Source organism: Centroberyx affinis, unplaced genomic scaffold (genome assembly GCF_046629955.1).
Source record: "Centroberyx affinis isolate AG114_WGS23_722 - 3 ecotype Tasmania unplaced genomic scaffold, CSIRO-AGI_Caff_v1 ptg001046l_1, whole genome shotgun sequence".
NCBI lineage: Eukaryota > Metazoa > Chordata > Actinopteri > Beryciformes > Berycidae > Centroberyx > Centroberyx affinis.
Genome location: NW_027279600.1, coordinates 175,646 through 196,525, shown reverse-complemented (window position 1 = coordinate 196,525; position 20,880 = coordinate 175,646). Strand labels below are relative to the sequence as shown.

The following is a 20,880-nucleotide window of genomic DNA, read 5'->3' as shown; positions in this document are numbered from 1 at the left end:
TTTTAATGAAGTGATAGCTTGTGCACAGCCTTTGAGAGAGAGAGTGAGAGAGAGAGAGAGAAGACATTTCCATTCTCACTACAGTGCTAGTCATCCTTTGCCAGCTAGCTAGCGCTCCACCATTCTATAAATAGGATGGAAGAGATGTTAGTGGAGAAGAGAGTTTGTGGGAACATGCATTTCCATGGAGACGAGTGAGTGTTCATTGGGCTTTGGCTGTGTGATCAGAGAGCCATTCTGGGCTAGTTTAGGTGAAAGTTTGGTGGTATACTGTGCAGTTACGTGCCAAATCTAGTCGTGTGGGGAATGTGGCCACGGCAGTCTAGGAAAGGCAAATTGGAACATGCTCAGTACTGTCTGTTGGCTGCAGCTGTCTGAGCTGTCCCAGTCCTGTGAGATTTGACTCTGTTAAATACAGCAGCAGCCCCATTTCCATTTTTCTAGGAAAACAACACAAGGAAGCTGACCACAAACCTTTCTGTTCCTGAAGCTTACATCACCCCTCAGCCTAATACCACACACACACACACACACACACACACACAAAGGCACATACAGTGCTGCCCCTTCATGCATGCAAAATATATTGTGTGGACACACAGACACATAGATTTGAATCTTATTTTCATACAACAATCTCAGAGTTTAGAGTTAAGAGCATCTGAGGCTCTTGTAGAGAATTTGGAACTCATGACCCACCAGCAGCCTGCGTAGGCAGTCTGGGAGTGTGCCTACGTGTAATTGTTCTCCATTAAATTGGTCTTGAGTTATTTAGAAGTGGTCACATGTCCGGCTTGCAGCAGCTATTTTTAATTATTTGAATGCTTCAGTTAAAGCTGTTGTCCTCTTTTGCTAATGTGGCTAACTGTTGTCTCGGGGAATTGATGTGAGACTGGGTGGGGTTGTCCACCGTTCCAGTGGCGTCAGAATGAAAAGAGAGCTGTGTTTCCACTGTGACAGAGCCGAGGCCCCTCCCCGCCTATGGAATAACTCTGTGCTGCTGCACTACTTACTGGCTCTGTTATTTGTGAGTTTTCTGTGCTGTTTTGTCTGCTGTGTAGCCTGACTGCAGCATAGCTCTATGGCTCCTCTCTTACATGCAGAGAGAACACGTAATTATCTAGGTGTCAGAACAGGGTTACAGAGTTATCGTTCCATACAACCCCAGTATGGAGATCAACAGCCTGTCAGTCAGCCAGCCAGTGAACAGATACCCAGCCTGGCTGTTGTTTTCCCAGGGAAAGGAGCTAGGTAGTGAAGAGGCGGGTTTAAGAGCTGAGCATCAGAGCAGATCAGTGATGTACCTCCAGCTGAGCTTTCAACTGGCGCTGCCACAGCCTCAACGCACACCAGGGGAACCCCAGGGAAATCCCTGCCTGGCCCAGACCCTATTGAACTGGGTGGGAAAGGTGAAGGGATGGAGGGAGAAGAAAGGAGGGAGATAGAGGGATGCAGAGGGAGAGAAAGTGTGGGAGCAGAAGGGAAAATTGGGTAAATCTCCTTCACTTTATTTTGACAGAAAAAAGCAGTGCGAACGACTTCCTCCTCCAAAGCCAATTCCACTACTTGTCTTTGTTTTGTCAGCCTGAGGCAGCCTTTCTGATGTTAATGCAGTGTCACTGGCAGAATCTTTTGAGTTGTTTTCTGACTCCGGGTAAATTACGTCGACGTGAGGAAGACTTGAGCAAGTCTCCTCACGAGAAATCAAGGTTATGAAGTCTGTATGTGTGTGCATGTGTGTATGTGTGTATGTGTGTGACAAGAGATCAGTCTAGGTGAGAACGAGATAGTGAATTGGTGAATGTTCAGGTTCTCTGACCTTTTTGTAGTCTCCAGGAGCTGGCCCTGTGCTGCTGTTGCCTGGGTAACACTGTACACGCAGAAAATGTCTTTTTTCCAATAGAGAATTGAAGGCTATCCATCTCATGGTCTCCTCTTCTCTGCTACCTACGCACACATCACTTCTCTGTTCTTGACATCATTTCTGCCAAAGGGACACAACATTTCTCTGTGTAGGCGAAGGCATGCTTCCAGACTAGGCTACTGGGCTACTGCACCCTTCACTTCCCTCCATTGAGGCATCTCTTTGGAATAAATATAACGCTACAACGCACAGGCAGTGGTCGTGCTCTTTGCATTCCAGTCTTGAATTATTGAATTACCCATGAGGCTTTGCTTCATATTTATACTCCCTTGGATGCAAAATTGAATGTAAAACAGGATCAAATATAATTTGAAGATAAGTTGCTCTATTTTATCATTGCCATTCACTTAAACCCACAAATAGAAATGCATTAAGTAACTGCTGCACAAGTCTGATTGTGTTTCTATAGCTCTCTTACTCTCTTGTCACCTTGTGTCACCTACTCTCAGTTCACTTGCTAGTTTTTAAGGTCAAATGCCATATTGTAGAAAATCTGTACAATGTAACATGAATTTCTAGTGTGGCCTTCCTACAGCTGAGCCAAGTTCGTCTATGTGTGATTGAGAGGAGGCAAGGCTCAGCAGACCCTTTTCCCTCACCTTGCCTCATGCAAACATAGCGGCCTTCATTGCTCAGAACAATGGCTACTGTGTATACCAGATTCTGCTTGGGCCAATGCCATGGGGCCATGTTTGTAAAGGGGAATGAACAGGACAGGATGAGACAGAGTAGGAGAGAGGGACAGACAGAGAATGGGCTCTCCAGTGGTGCAGTGGAAGTTGAGTATTCCTGTAGGCTGATAGGTGGATATAGTATAGAGGTATAGAGGTGGGTTTTCTCTACATACGTCTCTGTGTATGCCCTCTACCAGGGATGTAGTGGAGGGTAAATGCATCTAAACTTCTTTTAAGGTTGACTGAATTCATAGTATACATTAGGGGTGCACTCATCGATCAGCCAGCCATCATGATCGGCATGATTGGCTGATAAACAGTCTAATGCTCAATCAAAAAAAAAAAAAAAATTTAAATTGCCAGATCAGGAAAGTGGTCAAGCATATGCCATAAAAAGTTTGATTTGCCAATTTGCGGCAGTCACCAGATCGTTTGTAGCCTAGGCCTGCCGTCCATCTGGCATTGACGGTTCATTTCTGACATTGCGTTCTGAATTTCACAGCCTATGATCAGAGATTAGAACCAGTTTAATATATTGGACAGAATGCAACGCCAATGCTGCCGCAATGAAAAAGTTTTCATGTGCTTTATTTACACATGGATAGGCCAGCTATGTGATACAGCCATAAGAGCCATCTGTTAAAGTGCTATATTTGAATATGTTGTTAGTAGCAAGGCTGGGTAAAATGCGCAACCACTGCCCTCAATCACACTACTGTACATCTGCTTTGCCCCATCACAGAGTGGCAGAGCAGTCCAGTGTGGCCACTAGGCTACATCAAAGAGGCGGCTCCCAGCTCCTAAGCAGGTACACAGAAGCTTGTCCCTGTCCTGAGCAGGACATCATCAGTTTCACCAGAGAATCTCTAGCACCAGCAGTTACAATGACAGGCTCATAAAAATTTGATTGATGTGGTTGAGTAGAATTACAGTACAGGCTCAATATGTAGTGAAAGATGAGCTGCGATGTTATGATGCCAGTCTCCAGACACTTTGTCAGGAGGATATGTCGAGTAGGACTAATGGAGAAAGCATCTGGGCAGATGACTGCATAGCTTGAGCGAGACTCCTAACTGCATAGATTCTGTTGTTCGTAGGAACAAAGACACAGCCTTGTTTTTACAAACTCCTGCAGAGACACAGTGTGTAGACATTGTGCTGTCACCCTATCCCCTCATGCGGCAGCTTGCTGTTGTAAGCAGCTAGGTCCCACACCCAGACACACATGGAAATGTGTGCACATGGAAATCCATGCAAAAACCTGCACACCACTTTCTGCTGGCTGTGTACAATTTGGCCTAGTCAATTTTGAGGACTTGCCAATACTAACTGCCAACAATATTTTATTTATACAATATTTGGCCGTGTTAGTAATTCATTTTATAGCGAATGGTGCAAACACTAAATGTTGGTAATGACTGTTATATTTTAAAGATAAACCAAATGTAATCTGTTCTGATCTATTGTAATACAGCTATGCTTTTCAAATAGCATTGTGCTAGTAGGTGGTCTGGGTTTTTGCTATTTGTGGCAATCATCACTGATACTAAAAATGAGTACTTTGGCGGTACACCACTAATATGCATACACAGACAAACAAACAGACACACACACACACACACACACACACACACACACACATACACACTCAGACAGAATTTTCTCCGGCACAGTCCTCCTATTGCCTCTCCTCTCTGATGCTTGTTCACTCTCTCTTTCTCTCATGTGCTTCCTCCCCCTCACGCCCACGCTTCTGCTCTATGTACTGCTGATCATCAGCTTTATCTCCATGGCTAGGCGGATGTATGTGTGTCTTTTGTATGAGAGAAAGCAAACGCCACACCACATCCCACAGAACATTTTGGTTCCCCTTTTAATATCCACTGGCTCTAGCCTTGTAACCACAGTCCCCTCACTATCTACCTCTTTTCTACTTTATCTCTTTGTATTCATCCATTTCTTATTCATTCTTGTTTACAGCATCCTACGGTCTCTTCTTCGGTAGGTAGTTGGAACACCAAGGTCTTTCAAAGGCTGATAAACTCAGCAGTGTTTGTCCTGACATTTCCAGGGCATCCCGGCTTTACATTGCAAGTTTATCTAATATTACCAGGGGCGTTACAGTGTTGCTCTTTCCGACCTTCTAAGTTTTATTTGGGTAAACACCTGGGGCAATAAATCAGAAAAATATTTTATGTTAGATGTTGGACATTTTTGTAGTATCAGCCTCAGCGCTGCTAGAGTCTTCTCATTCCTTCCTATTGTCTCTCCTGTTTCCTTTCTCCTCCTGTTCTGCAGCCCTTAGTCCTCCAGACACCTGGGGATCAGGCTGCTTTGTTGCTGTATTCCATTATGAATGAAGGCAGTTTTCAGCCCACCCATTCATCTCTGCTGCAGTAGGAGACACTAGCTGTCAGCCTCGCACTCTGCACACTCTGCCTTCATGACCCTGTTTGTGTGTATATGTGTGTATATGTGTGTGTATGTGTGTGTGTCCCACGTGAACAAGCTAAATGACAGAGGGGTGGTACATGTTGGCATACTGTGTGTGTGTGTGTGTGTGTGTGTGTGTGTGTGTGTGTGTGTGTGTGTGTGTGTGTGTGTGTGTGTGTGTGTGTGTGTGTGTGTGTGTGTGTGTGTGTGTGTGTGTGTGTGTGTGTGTGTGTGTGTGTGTGTGTGTGTGTGTGTGTGTGTGTGTGTGTATGCTTGGTTCCCATGTGATAAACAGAGAAGAGGGAGACGTACCGGTGCAGCTCTCTCCCATTCTCTCTGGTTGACATTAGTTGGCAGGAGCCCTACAGTGTGACTCACTATAAGTAATTTCTTTGTCATGCAGCAAAACCCACACACCTGTGCATGCACACACACACATGCACAACCATCCACATGTCCTTGGCAGAAGGTCAGGACTGGAAATGTGGAGAAATGTGACAATATCTGCGATGTTTGTCCTTCAGATCCCATGGGCTTCCCTTTCTCTCCCTGAGAGCCTGTCACTGTGTTTCTGCCTGTCAGCGGGGAACATCCAGGGAACCCCTGTACTCCCACGACACCTCCTTGGCCAGAAAAGACCTTCATCGTCCAGCGGTCACTCAGCCTCTCTGAAACCCCCTTCCCGCCAGCCCCCTTCACCCCGCATGTGCAGGCACCGGGTAACAGGGTCTGCTTAATGTGGTGGAAATTTCATTTAACTCTCCTCTCCCCTCTCCTATCTCGCTGTCTTCATCTCTCCTCTCTGTGGCCGGTGATTGCCTGCAGCTTCCCTACTTTCGCCTCCTCTTACCCTCCCTTCTCCCCCCGCCATCTCCCTCGGGCCGACTGCCTTTCCCCGACTGGTGAGGAAGACACGGAGAGAGTGAACGAGCAAGATAGGGGAAGAAGGACTGAGAGGAGAAAACAAGTGAATGGGGAGAGATGGCTGGATCGGAATTTGAATCATTTTTAAGTGCAATAAAGTGCAATAAATGTCCAGTGTTGGGGACACTGGTGCAGAGACATATTGAGAACTTGGGAGTTTAACACATGCTACAAGGACAACAGGACTCCACTTACAGTGCAAAAAGAGAGTGCAAGGCATACGATAGACAGTAGACTATACATGTTACTCTACATTTATATGCTCCACATGCAATATTAAGCAGCTATGTGCATTTGAGCATGTATGAAGGACAAGACGAGGGAATGTAGGCGATGTTGGCAGGCATGAATCTATACTAGCCCCTCGCTGTCTAGGCTGGTTTCCAGTTTCCTTAAATCAGTGATTCTCAACCTTTTTCATATCAAGGACCCCTAATTTAGTCCACATTAGAGCCACAGACCTCCAGTTGATAAGATTTTGTCTCTTGGACCCAAATCTGAGAATATTGTCAGACAAGATTTTGAATTCCATGACTATCTGTATTGTAGGTAGAGAGATAACAGAGAAACTATGATCAAAACAGTCACTCTTCTACATTCTCTAATCGCATTAACTTCTTCTTGTAAGTGAAATCATGCTGAAGTTTGACAATTCATCAATTTGCTGGGGACCCCCTGGAACCCCCTCAAGGACCCCTGGTGGTCCCCGGACCCCACGTTGAGAACCACTGCCCTAAATCACTTAACTAGGGAGGGAGGGGGGGGGGGGCTGACTGAGGGATGAACAACCAATAAGTTTCCCGTTGATTTGTCTGCAATTATCCCTCAGCTGTACCCCCACCCGCCAGGCTGGTGTGATCTGCTGCTGGATACACACACACAAGCACACTATATTGACACCTGCCTGCCTTGAACCCTCTGTCATGTTGTTTCTATAGCTGAACAGCTTGTTACAGCCCTGCAGATTGGTTATTACTTTCACTTTTGTTTCACCCCAACATAGGGCTGAACGATTTCGAAAAAATATCTAATTGCGATTATTTTGGCTGATATTGCAATTGTGATATGATTTGCAATATTAGAGGGAATGATGATTTTTACATCATTATTCTCATTTTCATTGAAAAACGTATTATTAAAATGATTATGGTGTGATTTTTGCGGGGATCTGTACCAAACAAAGATGTTTTGTCTGTAGAGTATGATGTGTAGGCCAGGACATCTCTGCAGCACGACAATATTTAATTTAAAATGGTATTTTGACACACATTTTGCCTTTAACAAATATTGCGCCTCCTGCGATTTGAAAATTGCAGTAGGCCATATTGCAATTTCGTTAAAATTTCGATTAATTGTTCAGCCCTACCCCAACAGCAAAGCCAGGTTGGATAATGTGCGATCTATCACCATATACAAGGTGACTTATGTGTTGTGTGTAGTTGAAGGTTTTAGGTCCATGGTATAGAGTTAAATTTGAAGCTGTGGTCCAGGCATCCATGGATAATTGCCAGCTTACCCCTGGGCTGATTGAACCTATGGAGGGTCATGAGTTTCACACTGGTGAGCAAGTGTTCCTCATGCTCCCTTGGCTTTTAAACATAACAGGGCCACAGACTCCATCGGGATTCACATAGCTACTACTGTGGTATCGTGAGTCATCCGTGGGTATTATTTTTAGTCATGCGTTTTGCTCATTCGGTCATTTTTAGATGTAGGTAGTGTATGTCAGTACAGTTAAAATCACAATTCAATATTATAGTGGACCCGATTGTCCTTAGTCCTGCTGTATTTTTCATTGATCTCAAAGCAAAGGATTACTCAAGACAAAGGATATCAGACTGCATGGGTGCTTTCCACATTTCATTGTATTCATTGCACACTACACACAATAGCTTGACTTAACCAGGTCCCGGTTAAATCAATACTTTCTCTCCCCTCCCCTCCCCTTCCCTCCCCTTTCACGCTATAAGCCTTGAGTTAAGGCTTTGATTTGCTAGAATTTCTCTAGACAAGAATTTCACAAGACAAGACGAGACACATCAACTGCTGCCATCTAGACATGATTCTGACAGTTGGAAATTGTTGAGCCTCATCAGGTCTTGGATAGATTGTCTATGAAAACGCACAGTCTGATGCCGCCTTCATATAGCATACAGGCCTATTCGATTAAACGATCATATACTGAGGGCCACTTAACTTACCATCTATGACTTTTGTGATTAACCATTAGCCAATCTCAGCTGTGAGATATCTTGTACAAGGAGACATTTGAGTCTTCTGGCTCCTCGCTGATGAGGGGTTTCCAGTAATGAGGGCTGGTGAAGAGTGTGTCAGTCCATGCGTGGGGAATGTGCAGAGGCGGCAGAGAGCTAAAGCCTGGCCCTGTTGCTATCTGTTGCTGTGGATCAGGTAGTGCTCAGGTGGCAAACATAGCAGTCTGACAACATGTGAAGACTGCTGGCTGAGCAGCACCCAACACCTAGCTTTGACGTGTGTGTGATTAGTTGAGATTGCTTCCCAAGCTGTTAGCTCACTAACACACTGCCATAAGTCGATCAGTAAACCAATATGTAGCAGCCAGTGGTATCTTATTTTCTCACTGTGACAAGGACTTTGAAGCATGTTTCTGCTTAGGTAAAATGCGACTCTTGTTATCATACGTTAGCTGCACAAAAGCAACGTGTGAAAAATGCCATTTGGTGGATGCTTTGATCGCAAGCACCTTACTTTACCATGAGCGCATACATTTTTAGCATGGGTGGCCCCATTGGGAATTTAACCCCTAACCCAATGTTAGTAACATGTTCTGCCCATTGAGCTATACAGAACCAGGATTTTTTCCCCCCTTTAGTACCACCTCAGCTACGGGTTCCTGAAGCAGAAAGTAAGTCTGTCTGCTGACCTGTGTGTGGCTCTTGCTTTTGCCTCTGAAGCAAAGCAGAGTGATGTCAGAAGGGACTTGGCCATCTGGGGCCTTTTGTCAGGGGAAAAAGTGGTGTGTGTGTGTGTGTGTGTGTGTGATCCTAGTTGGCTTCTTGTGGTTGGTATCTAGTGAGAGCAGCTGATGTCCTCTGTGGCAATCTAATCAACAGAAATAGACGGGGCCTCCCCTCAGTGGGCCACAGGCTGCTGGTACAGATAGGTCACAGCAACTGCTCTCAAAAACACACCTCATATCCACAGCAGCACAGTAGTATCAGTTCAGAAGAACATGTACTCATTTACACAGGCATTAGTATAGTATGAAGTATGTATGTATGAAGTATATATAGTATGACACTTCATACTATACTAATGCCTGTGTAAATGAGTCATTAACTTGTAAAACATTGTTGTCAAATCATCTCACATTCTGCTTTGGTATTGGACCCTTGTTCTGTCTTGTACCACTTTATATAGTAACATACTTTTTAATCCTATTGAAAATTATCCAGTCTATTGTCAAACCTAGTTTTTCTGAAAATGTGTTAATGGTGTTAGATTATCACAATTCCTGTTCTTGGAATATATCCAGTTGCTTGACATAGCCATTTTAATTGCTTGTCTTTTATAACCAACTATGGCAGCCAGTGGTGTTGTGGGAAATGAAAAGATGGGTAAACTGACCCACAGTTAATGATCATCATAAGACAAACAAACCACCAATTTAAACAAAAATCAATTATATTTTCAGAAAAGCATGTTTTTTTTTCTTTAAAAGCCCCTATCCCCTATCAGTTTGATACTACTTGCTAGGATACTCTGAATTTAGTTTACTGAACTAAGCTGACTGGTGTGAGTTTGGGTGGCTTTACCCTCCACTGCATCCCTGATGGTTGTGTAATAGACATCTTTATCCTAGCTAGTTTTGTCCAGTAAGGCTGTTAAGTAAGGATGGGCAATTAATATTATCATCGAATCATGTTATGATGAAATAATGATACAAAGTTATTGTGATACATATTTCTGTTGTCTAAATTAATGATAAAAAAGTAAATGGTAAGTAAATTGTGATCTGGAACAAATTAGGGAGGCTTATTCCACCACTTATTTGTTACCATGCAGGTCAGTGTGATGAACATCAACTTGAATATTTAACATGCGATTTTGCATATGTTATCAGATATCATTATATATTGATATCAAAATAATTTATTGTGATTATTGTAATATTCATTTTGTCCATGTTGTCCAGCCCTACTTTTAAGTTGGTTATTTGTCAATAAGTGAAACTGTACCCTTTTTCAAAATGCGATTATTGACCCATACATGCACATTATTCTGTTACTGCATTGCTACAGTTAGAATTCACTGCCAGAATGAAAATGAGTCAGTTTGGTAGCTTGGCAGAGAGAAATAACTTCAGTAAATATCACACATCACAATATCAACAATTTGACGAATGCTGTTCCTCCTCCACAGTAGCAGAGATGTGACTGGAGGAGACACTCTTGGCAGTTCATGGACACCTTTTATAGTCACTGGGGTCTTGCACATAGGCTTTTCCTCTGAGTTGATACTATATGCCTGACTTGTCACAGATAAGGAAGAAGCAATAATCCTGCTGCAACATGCTATCTTGATACCAAGGTCCATTGCCTATCTTAATGTTGAGGACATTGTGTTTCTTAGAGTGGTATTACACTTTGCTAGAGCTTTTACATTTTTAGTTCACATTGCTCTGCAGGAGTTTGTGAGTGGTCAACCATTGAAATTGGGGAGCCTGGGGCCTGGGGAGCAGGCGGCACCACTTTCTTTAATTTTTAAAACCCTGTCTAAAAATCCTATGTCAAACACAATTATGAACAGGGGAAATTATATTTCATTTAGTGTCCTCAGCCTATCTTCTCAAGCACTAGATTTGCCTGTTTGCAGTTACTGATATTGAGAGCTGGGGAGAGAATCCTGAGTGCCGGTTATGACAGCGTGTCTCCATGGCAGCTAATGTGTGAGCTTGGCTTTTCGTGAACCTCTGTGCAGGTAGGCATGCTGAAAAGTGAAGATGTTCTACCAATTAAAATTCTCACTTAAGGTTTGCAGTGAAATAGATTTATCTGAGAGAGAGAGACTAAATGTTTCGTTTTGTATTTTTGCATACTACGATACATTTAGGTGGTGTTGGTGGGTCTTTTCGGCTGACCTTTTTGGTCAGTACTGCGGACTGCAGAGTACTGCCTATTAACTGTGATCAAACCTAAGAGCCTGTTAATGGGGCATTGAGAGGTGACCTGTTGACATGGCAACAGTGGCCATGGTCAGAAGCCATAGTGAGACCCGTAAGGCCAAACCACTCCAAATATACGGGTCTAATCTGAGTAGCTATGGAGTGCTGTTGCTCTTCACAGTGTATAGGTGCTCTCAGTGTTTAGGTGGTAAGTGTTTCCCACCTTATCTCCATCTTATCTGTCCTCCCTTCAGCACCAGGAGGCAGAACATCTGAGCGCTTATACTAACTTTAAGGTGAAAGTATTTTAGGAATCCCAATCCACCATGACCCTCTCTCATCCACCCACCTACACACACACACACACCCTAACTCTCTATCACTCTCACTGTCACACAGACACAAAAAAATGCATGCACATACACACACACGGTTTAAATTTGTCTCCCTCTAAACAAACACACACACAAATGCTTACATGCACACATCCAACAATGGTGTTTTTTGCTTTTATTTCCCCCGAAGTGTGACACCACCATTCATGTTGTAGGAAGGGTAATTCATAGATAGTGGGTCTAAATAACCTGGTGTTAATCCCGGCTCGGGGATGGAGCAGCTGTAGGCTGGCCAGCTCTCTCATCACTGACTGACAGCCACAGCAGTGGAGGCTCCCTCACACACCTTCCCTAGTGTACACAGGACACTGCTTTTGATATTTCTCCTACACTGCACGCACAGTCCTGACCACACAGTTGGTTTGAATTGAAACGAAAAAGGAAACTACCCGCGCCCATGACAGGAATAGAAAATAGAACAGTATTGCCACTTTCACGCCTCACTATTTTAAGCCTCTTTTTAGCTCATAGGTCCTGATAGTGCCTTTTTTTGAACATAACACGAGGTCTGCTGTTTTCCAATTCTGTCGTCATTATGCCAGACAATTTGTTTCCACTTTGAGTTTATGATGATGAACCCAACATGACGTTTCTGTCTGTCTGTGTGTCCTCTCCTCAGCAGGAGGTGCTGTCTGCTCCTTTCCCTCACCAGACTGTCAGGAGAGCACATGGCCTACGGTCAGCAGCCCACTCCACACTCTTGACCCAGCCGCCCACTGCCCTGTCTCCACAGGTTAGAGTGTGTGTGTGTGTGTGTGTGTGTGTAAAAAATCTTTTCTGTGGAATTGAGAGTACTGGGTTACCTCATTTTGGACTTTATTGATTTCTGGGCAATAAAGCCTCTAAAGCAAACTCCACATTTATTAGGATCAGGTGTGTGTATGTGTGTGGCTAGTTGGATGGGGACAACAAGGGAATCCAGAGGACTGTAGGTTATTATTGTATTGACGATAGCTAGCTTCAGCATCGTTGTGTTTAGAAGCACTCATCTGATGCGCTCATCACCCTATTAAAATTGTTTAAAAGTCATTTGAAAGGTCAGTCACAAAAAGCATTATTAGACCAAAATCTGTTTGTCAGATATCAGCAGTCTGTAAAACCTTCAATGTAACCGACCTCACTCTGCCTTAAGGAGCTGCTAACTAACCTAAAAATTTCAATAGAATGGGTCTTAATGGAGAGTTTTACTCTCCCATGATGGTCTGAATACTGATTCAGAAACTTTTCCACCCGGAAAGAATAAAAGTCTGTGGGGAAACGCACAATTCTTGTTATTTGAAAACAAAAATTGTCATGAGAATGATCAAATTAAAATTAAATATACAGGAAATCAGCACAAAATATTGGCTATTGTCAGCTTCATTTAAATTAATTTACATAAATGAATTAAATTTAATTTTGCATGTTTCAATTTTATTTAAAAAAACATTTAAATAATATTGGTATTAATGTCAGCCTTCAAAACCCCTGTCAGTTGAACCCTAATGATTATCTGCAACAGTCCCAGTCAAAACAAAGTTCACCTGTCACTGTTTTAACTGGGAATAATCAGTTGTTATTCTTTATTCTTCTGTAGAGCAGTGATTAGGCCAGTTTGGGGGAAAAAGTTCAAATAGTTGATGAGGTCACTGGTTGGCAGGCTTTTGACAAAGCCATTACCAGGAGAAATTTATTCAAATGTATTCAAAAATCTCTCTGTTCAAAGCAAAGTATCCACTGGGGTGTCATCGCTTTGATTCAGTTTTGTTGATAGGGTGCACGCACAGCAGTGCATCAAACCATAATGCAGCCTGCAAATCAACGGTTTGACGAGAATGTTGTTGTATTATAAATGCCATCAAGTTTCACTGATGAAATGTGCCATGTAATGGCGAAGAACAAGCTGTTTTGTTGACACATCGCTTGGATATAAAAGCAAACCTATCAAACGCGTTCCACCAAGTCATTCACCACATCACTGCTGTGTGCCTGCTGATAAACAAACCTTACTGGATTTGTATGCATCCCAAATAGTATTGGAAGTAATGCTCAGTGCCACATGGGTGGGTGGGGTTTATTACATCAGGAATTGAATTTGTGTCAGGTGATTGATGGTTTGGCTTTCTGGTGATTAGTTTGTAGTCCTGTGCTGCAAACCCACCCATTTGGTACTGCAAACCCATGCAAAAAAAACAAATTATCCAAAATTATACAAATTATACATGTTACACAGAGAAAATCTCACTTGGAATCCATGGTACTTGAGCAGGTTGACATAAGGTGCGATTTGTGAGGAGAATAGTGGAATTGGCGTAAAATTTTAAAGTGGATTTTCCATCAACCAACTTCAGATGAGAGAGAGGGAGAGGGAGAGAGAGAGAGGGAGAGAGAATGAGTTTGCATGCGCACGCATATGTGTGAGTTCAGTTGGTTCCTACACGTGTCAGTCAAGGGCTTGGATGACACTTCCACAATGTTCTCATCACAAGGTGTCATGCCAGCGTTCTTCCAATAGAAGACGATAACCAGTCACAAGATACGGCAGAAGGACCTCTCAACACTGTCACCGTGTCCTTTGTCCTTTCACCAAGTTGGCAGCGCAGCTCCATACACTTGGTATTCCTGTGAGTAAGGGCCAGCCGGAATCCAATAAAGCAGATGCATTATGTTAAAAAGATCAGCTCAAGGTTAAATGTATATATTTTTCACCAGGAAATGCGCTCACTCCACCAGCAAGCTTGCATGGAATGAAAATTTTATGATGAGAACAGGATATTTGTTCCTTGAGTGCTTGCAATCCTCCTGCTGTGGACAGCAGTGCATTAGCTCATCTTCCTTTTCTATGTGTGTTTGTGTGGGTGCGTGCGTGGGTGTGAGTGTGAGTGTGCACTTGTGTGTGTGTGTGTGTGTGTGTGCTTTGTGTTGGTGCATGTGTGTTTATGTGTCATTAGGCTATATGAAATGGAGAAGGCAGGCAGGGGATTGTGCAGCGTGGGGGGTGGTTGCACAGTGAAAAACGAGGAGAGGCTTCCCTGGGACTGTGTTTACATTTTACTGCAGCAGGCTCTCCAGGAGGAGGGACTTTGGTTGAGCATGGGGGGATGGTGGTCGAACGAGAGCAGAGGAAACGCACGCGCTGTCGGGAAGTGAAAAGATCAGGCTCGGGTCGTCCTAGCTAGGCCGTGTTCGCAGCAGGACTTCCTGGTTTGTTGTCTCTTCCCAACGTGGCAAAGCAGCAGAGCCGAGAAGGAGCCAGTCGATACTCCTGAGTGTCACCCTCCCTGCCCCCGCCGCCCCCACAGGGAGAGTTGTTTGTTCAGAGGGCAGGGGCAGGAAGCAGAGATAGGAGGCTCAGCAGGGACTGTTTGATTTTCCAGCGCTTGCCGTCTCTACCTAGGATGACATTGTCATAAGCGCACTGGATGGACGGAGGATGCATCAGCAAAAGGGGTGACATCGTGCACAAACTGAGAATGAGGCACTTGCTTCGAAAAACTTGTCAGCCCTTCCACACGTGGACGCCAGGCATTACCTGCCACGCTGCTTGACATTTGTTTATTGTGTTTTTCTCAGTCGATACTTCCTTTTATCTCCTTCCTTTTCATCTCATTGACATCTCTCTCTCTTATTCCTGCATTACTGCAGCAGAGGCACTCGTCTCCCACTTGGCAGAGCCAGTGCTCCCTCCCTCTCTATCTCTCACTCTCTCTCTCTCTCTCTCTTTCGCTCTCTCTCTCTCCCCCTCCCTTCCTTCTTCCCTCTGTCGTCCCCTGGCATTCATCAGTTTGGCTGCAGTTTCTCCCAAGGCCTGATGGGTCAGGGCTGCAGTCACACACACACACACACACACACACACAGAGCCATACTCGGCAGCACTATCCACACATGGACCTCTCAACCCATCTGCCACTCAGCTCTTACAGATGGGAATGGAGGCAATTTGGAGAAGTTGTCAAATCTCACACAGACACATGAATAGAGAAATCTAAATGAAGAGGAAGCAAGCTGTTAGTTCCTTATCGGAAGCTGGCCAATTTCTGCAATTTGTGTTACCCCATGCCTCTTGTGCATTATAGTACACAAGATTAAACGGCACGGGATGTGAGGAGATAGATAAGCGGATTGGAAGACGCCTGAAAGAGGAGGACTGAAACTGATAGGAAATGTGGTAGCAGCAGTTAAAGATGAAGTGGTGCTTCTCCACTCCATAGTGTGGAGGAGAAGCGGATGGTGTGACAGACGTCCATAGAGCTTTGGAGCTAGACACAATAGACAGGCACTTTGAACCTGTTCTCTGGCTCATGTCTTTACCCAGCTTGGCTCTGTGTTAAGGATTTCTGCTTTTGCTGACAGAGAGAGCTGCTCTGTCTTGTACCCTTATTCCTTAAGGCAGATTCATTCTTCCCAGAGAAGTCGTTGGTCAGAAAAAATGATCTGGTTTGGTCAGTTCAACCATTCGAGGGGTGATTTTTCCAGTAGACTGACTTGGGCAATCGCACATTTGTCCAGTCACTGGCAGATGGGTGTAGCTGAAGAATGGAATGAGTCTTCCTATTCACACAGCTCAATGTACTTCACTTAAATGTGATAAGGTGGTGTGAGGTGGCCATTCACTGAAAACAATGGCGGTTGTGTTCATCAGGAGGCAGTTGTAAAAAAAAAAAAAGAAAGTTTGTTGCACTGGACGCTATTTAAATGACGTATTGAAGTGCCCAAACAGATGTAGCAGACACTCTTTCTCCCCAAAAAAACACTTCTTTTTGAGGCATGAATTCCCTTTAACGGTTTTCTAGAGTGCAATTCTCTCTCTTGCTCTCTCTTGCTCCTTCCCTCTCTCTCTCCCTCTCTGTTTCCATTTCTCCCTCTCCCCCGTCTTTTATGGCATCAGCTCAGCAAGAGTTTGTGCCATACCGTCCATTTAGGCTGATTGACCATAAACTGCGTGGAGTAGCTGGTCCAAACTCATAACTCATCCCACAATTCCCAGTCCGTCAGGGTTAAAATGGGATTCTGTTTTAATGTTTTCACACCGTATTCCCTGTCAATAGTCATTTAAAAACTTGACATATTTTTAGTCATATAATATAAAAAAGGTGTTTGGAGATGTTCTTTGGAAGATTGTAAAGGCTCGGGTCAAGTTGTTGACGCACTCAGTCTCCCTTATATCCGCTCTAAACAAATCAACAATCATTCTTCTTTTTATAGGGTCATATAAACCTTGCCCTTTGCCGGTAGTTCATGGGTGTTGGGACTGATTGTGCTTTCTCTCGTCTCAGCTACACCCTTGAAGACGCCTCTCGACCTATATGGATACTATTATAACCCTGTTTGCCCTCCAAAACACACACAAACACATCTTTCTAAATTGCAGGCATCAGCCGTCACAAGGACGCCTCTTCTCCCTCCTTAATCCCAGTGAATTTTTCATCAGAGATTAACCTAAAATTTTCAAAATGAATTACAGTTTAAAATGAGATGAGAGAAATTGGCCATTCCCACAAGCAGATTAACCTGCCGACCTACACCTTCGACTGGCTTCTCACTGGGTGTGCTGTGTACATTAGGTGTAGAGAGTGTGAGTGTGTGTGTGTGTGTGTGTGTGTGTACCAAGGGTGTGTGCAGTTTACTTCAAAGGACGAGGCAGAGGCTAACAATCAGAGCTGATAAACCGTGTCCTCTGGCTGTTATTTAAACAGCAGATTGATATGACTCGCCTGTTTGTGCTGAAGGTCTCTCCTAATTTTCCTGGGCGCACTGTCCTGGCTCCCCCACTGGGGCAGAGGTGGACAGAGTGAGTGTTGATTGGTGGCCCATGGCAGCTCATTCTTTATTTTTCCCCCTTTTTATTTTCTCCACCTCTCAAGGCTGCTGGGGAAAGGCAAGGAGAATTAAATGAGGAAGAACACAGTCTTCTATTGGCTGATTGTTTTTTAGGTGCACCTCTATAAAAGCCGGGCTCTGTGACTTCATTTGTTTGCTTGTTTGTTTGTGCATTTGTGCGTAACGCTTAGGGGAATTATGGTTTGTTTAGGCTACAAATCCCCAGATCCCTGCATGTGGGAAATCCAGCGTGCACTCATACACCAGACATTACGGCAGAAGTCAAACAAGCATCAACCGACTGGAGGCTGGTGTTCTGAACATCCACAAACCAGGAAGTAGCTCAGGGAACACATGAATTAAATATTTTGTTCAGTGTTTCTCTAGTTACAACAACACGGTGCTGCCACAGTGGAATTTTTAAAAGTCAACATAGTTTCACTCACTCAAGTCATGCATACCCTCAGCATCCAGCCCTCCACCTGAGGACCTAAAAGGCACCAGCACAGTTGTTCACCATCATTAACACAGCTGGAGATTGGCATGATGTGTCCATCCTCCATCCTTGTAGTATCATTGAATGTTCTGAATGGCAACACAGAGTATGAAGGGACTCCTCACAGCTGCTATCAAATTTTAAAGTGTGTCATTTGAACCCTTGAATTTTAAACAGCTGATATCATGAGGAAAAAGTCTAAATCAATCTTTTGTCTAAACCGCTCCAGGCCAGTGCAGTGATGCTGGGTCGAGGAACTGGGTTGAGAATTAAATTTGGCGTTGAGCTTCTTGCCTCCAAGTCAAATTGATTAGCACAAGATGGATGCCATTATGACACATAGATCTGCGATACTAGTGGGCTTAGTAAAGCTTAAAACTATGTGTAAGCCTGTCATGAAGCTGAGATACCATCACTGTGTCTAATTGCGTTATCGATCTATTTGTGTGTGTGTGTGTGAGAGAACCTTTCATGGATATTGCATGGATAAAATCACAGCAAAAGAGAGATTTTGGTTTATTTACACTTACATTTTCAGACTATGGGCCTGCAGGATGAAGTGCTGAAGGTTGCATGAGCTGAGTAACTTTATTTGTGAACAAACTAGCGAAGTTGTGATAAGTGATGGAGGATATTAAGAGGAAGGCGACATGCATAATGTTACTTACAAGCAAACTTTAGTTTTGTCCCAGTTGTTTGCCTTCTAGGGCTGCAACTAACGATTATTTTCACTGTCGATTAATCTGTCGATTATTTTCTCGATTAATCGATTAGTTGTTTGGTCTATAAAATGTCATAATAGTTGACAACTAATCGATTAATCGACTAATCGTTGCAGCTCTTTGCCACAAGCAGTTTTTGAGTATTTTTTTTTACTTGACCGCAGAAATAAATATCTGCAGCAATATCGGACATTGTTAATTTTCCTCCCTAATTTTCAACATTGATGTTGGATCCGAACACCTTTCCGTGGATCCAAAAACCTATGCGTGTGCATGTGCATCTGTGTGTATTTACTTTTCGCTGCATCGCTGAGATTGATCAGAAAATCAATGTCAAGAATTTAAGGACAAAGCACTTTTCCTTGCTTGACATTATCTGTGACATTTTCTGCCAGACCACCTTTAATCTGTTTGAACAATCCTATTGATTTTCACGTCTTAAAACTTCCACTGATTGTAATCTTTAATAGTGCCCTTAATTCAGCAAGTCATCATTATTCTGTAAAAGTTTAGGATATAGTCTTAAAGGGACAAGCACGTAATTTGTGATAAGGTGCAGATTGGTGCAGGTTATGTGACAAGTGGTATCCAAATTAGGCCTGTACTTGTTTAGATTGTGCTGTCACTAATTAGGATGTTCATGAATAGGCCTAATCAGCGATCTGTTATTTAGGCCTATGCTTGACTCTTTGCAACATCAGTCAATGTTATCAAATTAACAGATTCAATTTGGTGTGGGGCATAAAGTTTGTCTTGGTAAATGGCATTAAATTGACCCTGTCAAATATTATAATGTAAACATTCTGTTCTTACTGGGTTCGAGTCAAACTGTTTGAATCATCTGCCAACTGCGGGATCCCCATATGAAAGTCTGCTGCCCTACAAAGTGAGCTAAAGTACCAGTGTGGCTCCCTGTGTGGCTGCCTGTGGTACTGTATCTCTGTATCCCACTGTTCTATATGTGCAGTGGGTGTGTTTTTTGGGACTGACCCTAACAACCGACAGAGTTGACTTATGCTAACTGCTGGTTACAGCTAAAATTTCACCCATGGATACTCTTTCACTGTTATATCAATCTGTGATGTTCAGTGCATTCCAGGAGTTATTTCGTGATCAAATGTTGTAATTTACTTTTTTGGTGAACCCACTTTCCCTCAACCTGCCTCGTCTGCTTCACTTTAGTGATTTCCTACGTTTCCCAGAATGAGGTTTGACAACCTCCAGAGAACGTGTGTGAACTTCTTCTTTCAATCCAAGGTGGGCGTATGGGCATATAAATAGCTTTGATCAGGTGGAGAGAGCAATAGTGATGGCGGCCCTGCCCCTTAATCAAATGCAACATGTCTTGTGGCTGTGTTGCTTTCTGGTCTATTGAGGTTACTGTCAGTCGGAAAATTGCTATCTCAGCCTCTTCTACCATTGATTTCTCCCTGTATGATTGTTGAACCTCGGTGCAAAATGAATGTGATGTCAGGTTGTGTAGGTTTGGCCAGTTGTCCAATGGAATGGATACAACACAAAAAATGGGTCAGAAATGAAAGTTACTGAATAACTGTTTTATTAACAGTGTTGAAGTGTTTAAGGGTGGATTTATACTCTAAGTGGTGCCATCAAAGGAATTCCTTTAGCAGCTTTTGTAGTGTTCCAGATATTACAGCGATCAAGCTGTGGCCTTGCTGTATCTGCGGCCCAGTGATGGCTTGACAGAGGTGACACCGCAGGGCGCCGTTTTCAGAAATACCGTGATGACATTGGAGCTATTGAACCTCTAATCTGCGCCGTGCACTGTAGTGACCTCTGGAGATTAACCGAACGCACATTTTATTAACATCTTTTACAAAATCAGAGAAGCATTTTGCTGCAAGGTGCTTGAGTCATTTTGAGGCCATTCGCGGAAAGCAAGCCGAGCCGCAGCAGTGAGACTTTGAGGGAGCAAAATGGGGACGACTTGGCTGCCCTTGTCTGGGCTTATTCACCCACATCCATGCTATATAGAGCCCTGCAGGAGAGAGAGGGGGTGGGGGTAGGGAGGGACGATGGAGGTAGAGTGGTGAGCGATGGAGAAAGAAAGATGGTAAATCAAATCACATTCAAATTGGAACGATTTGTGGAGGAAAGATAACGCAATGAGAGGAATACTAATGATGAGGATGGAGATATTGTAAATGGCAGCACGACGATGGAGAGATATGGTAATAGTGTTTTCATCAGAGCCATAGGCACACAGGGAGTTGGGGAGTATGACTAGCGGAACGCGATTTCAGGTCATGATAAGGCCAGAGACAGGAGGAAGAAGTGGAGGCGAGGTGAGTGAATGGAGGGACTGAATGAGCGAATGGGCCGACTCTTATTACGCTCTCCACCGCTTCC

General features: G+C 43.7%; 1 protein-coding gene across 2 annotated transcripts in view; it reads left to right on the top strand.

Moving 5' to 3' along the window:
- mcu (mitochondrial calcium uniporter) overlaps positions 1-20,880 on the top strand; it is a 55,749-nt gene that overhangs the window by 11,683 nt on the left and 23,186 nt on the right. The window contains exon 2 of one of the 2 annotated variants that reach the window (XM_071522944.1): positions 12,116-12,226. In XM_071522944.1, the coding sequence (XP_071379045.1) occupies positions 12,116-12,226 (111 nt within the window). Of the gene's footprint in view, positions 1-12,112; positions 12,227-20,880 lie in introns of both variants that reach the window. The other variant, XM_071522942.1, reaches the window with a different exon arrangement.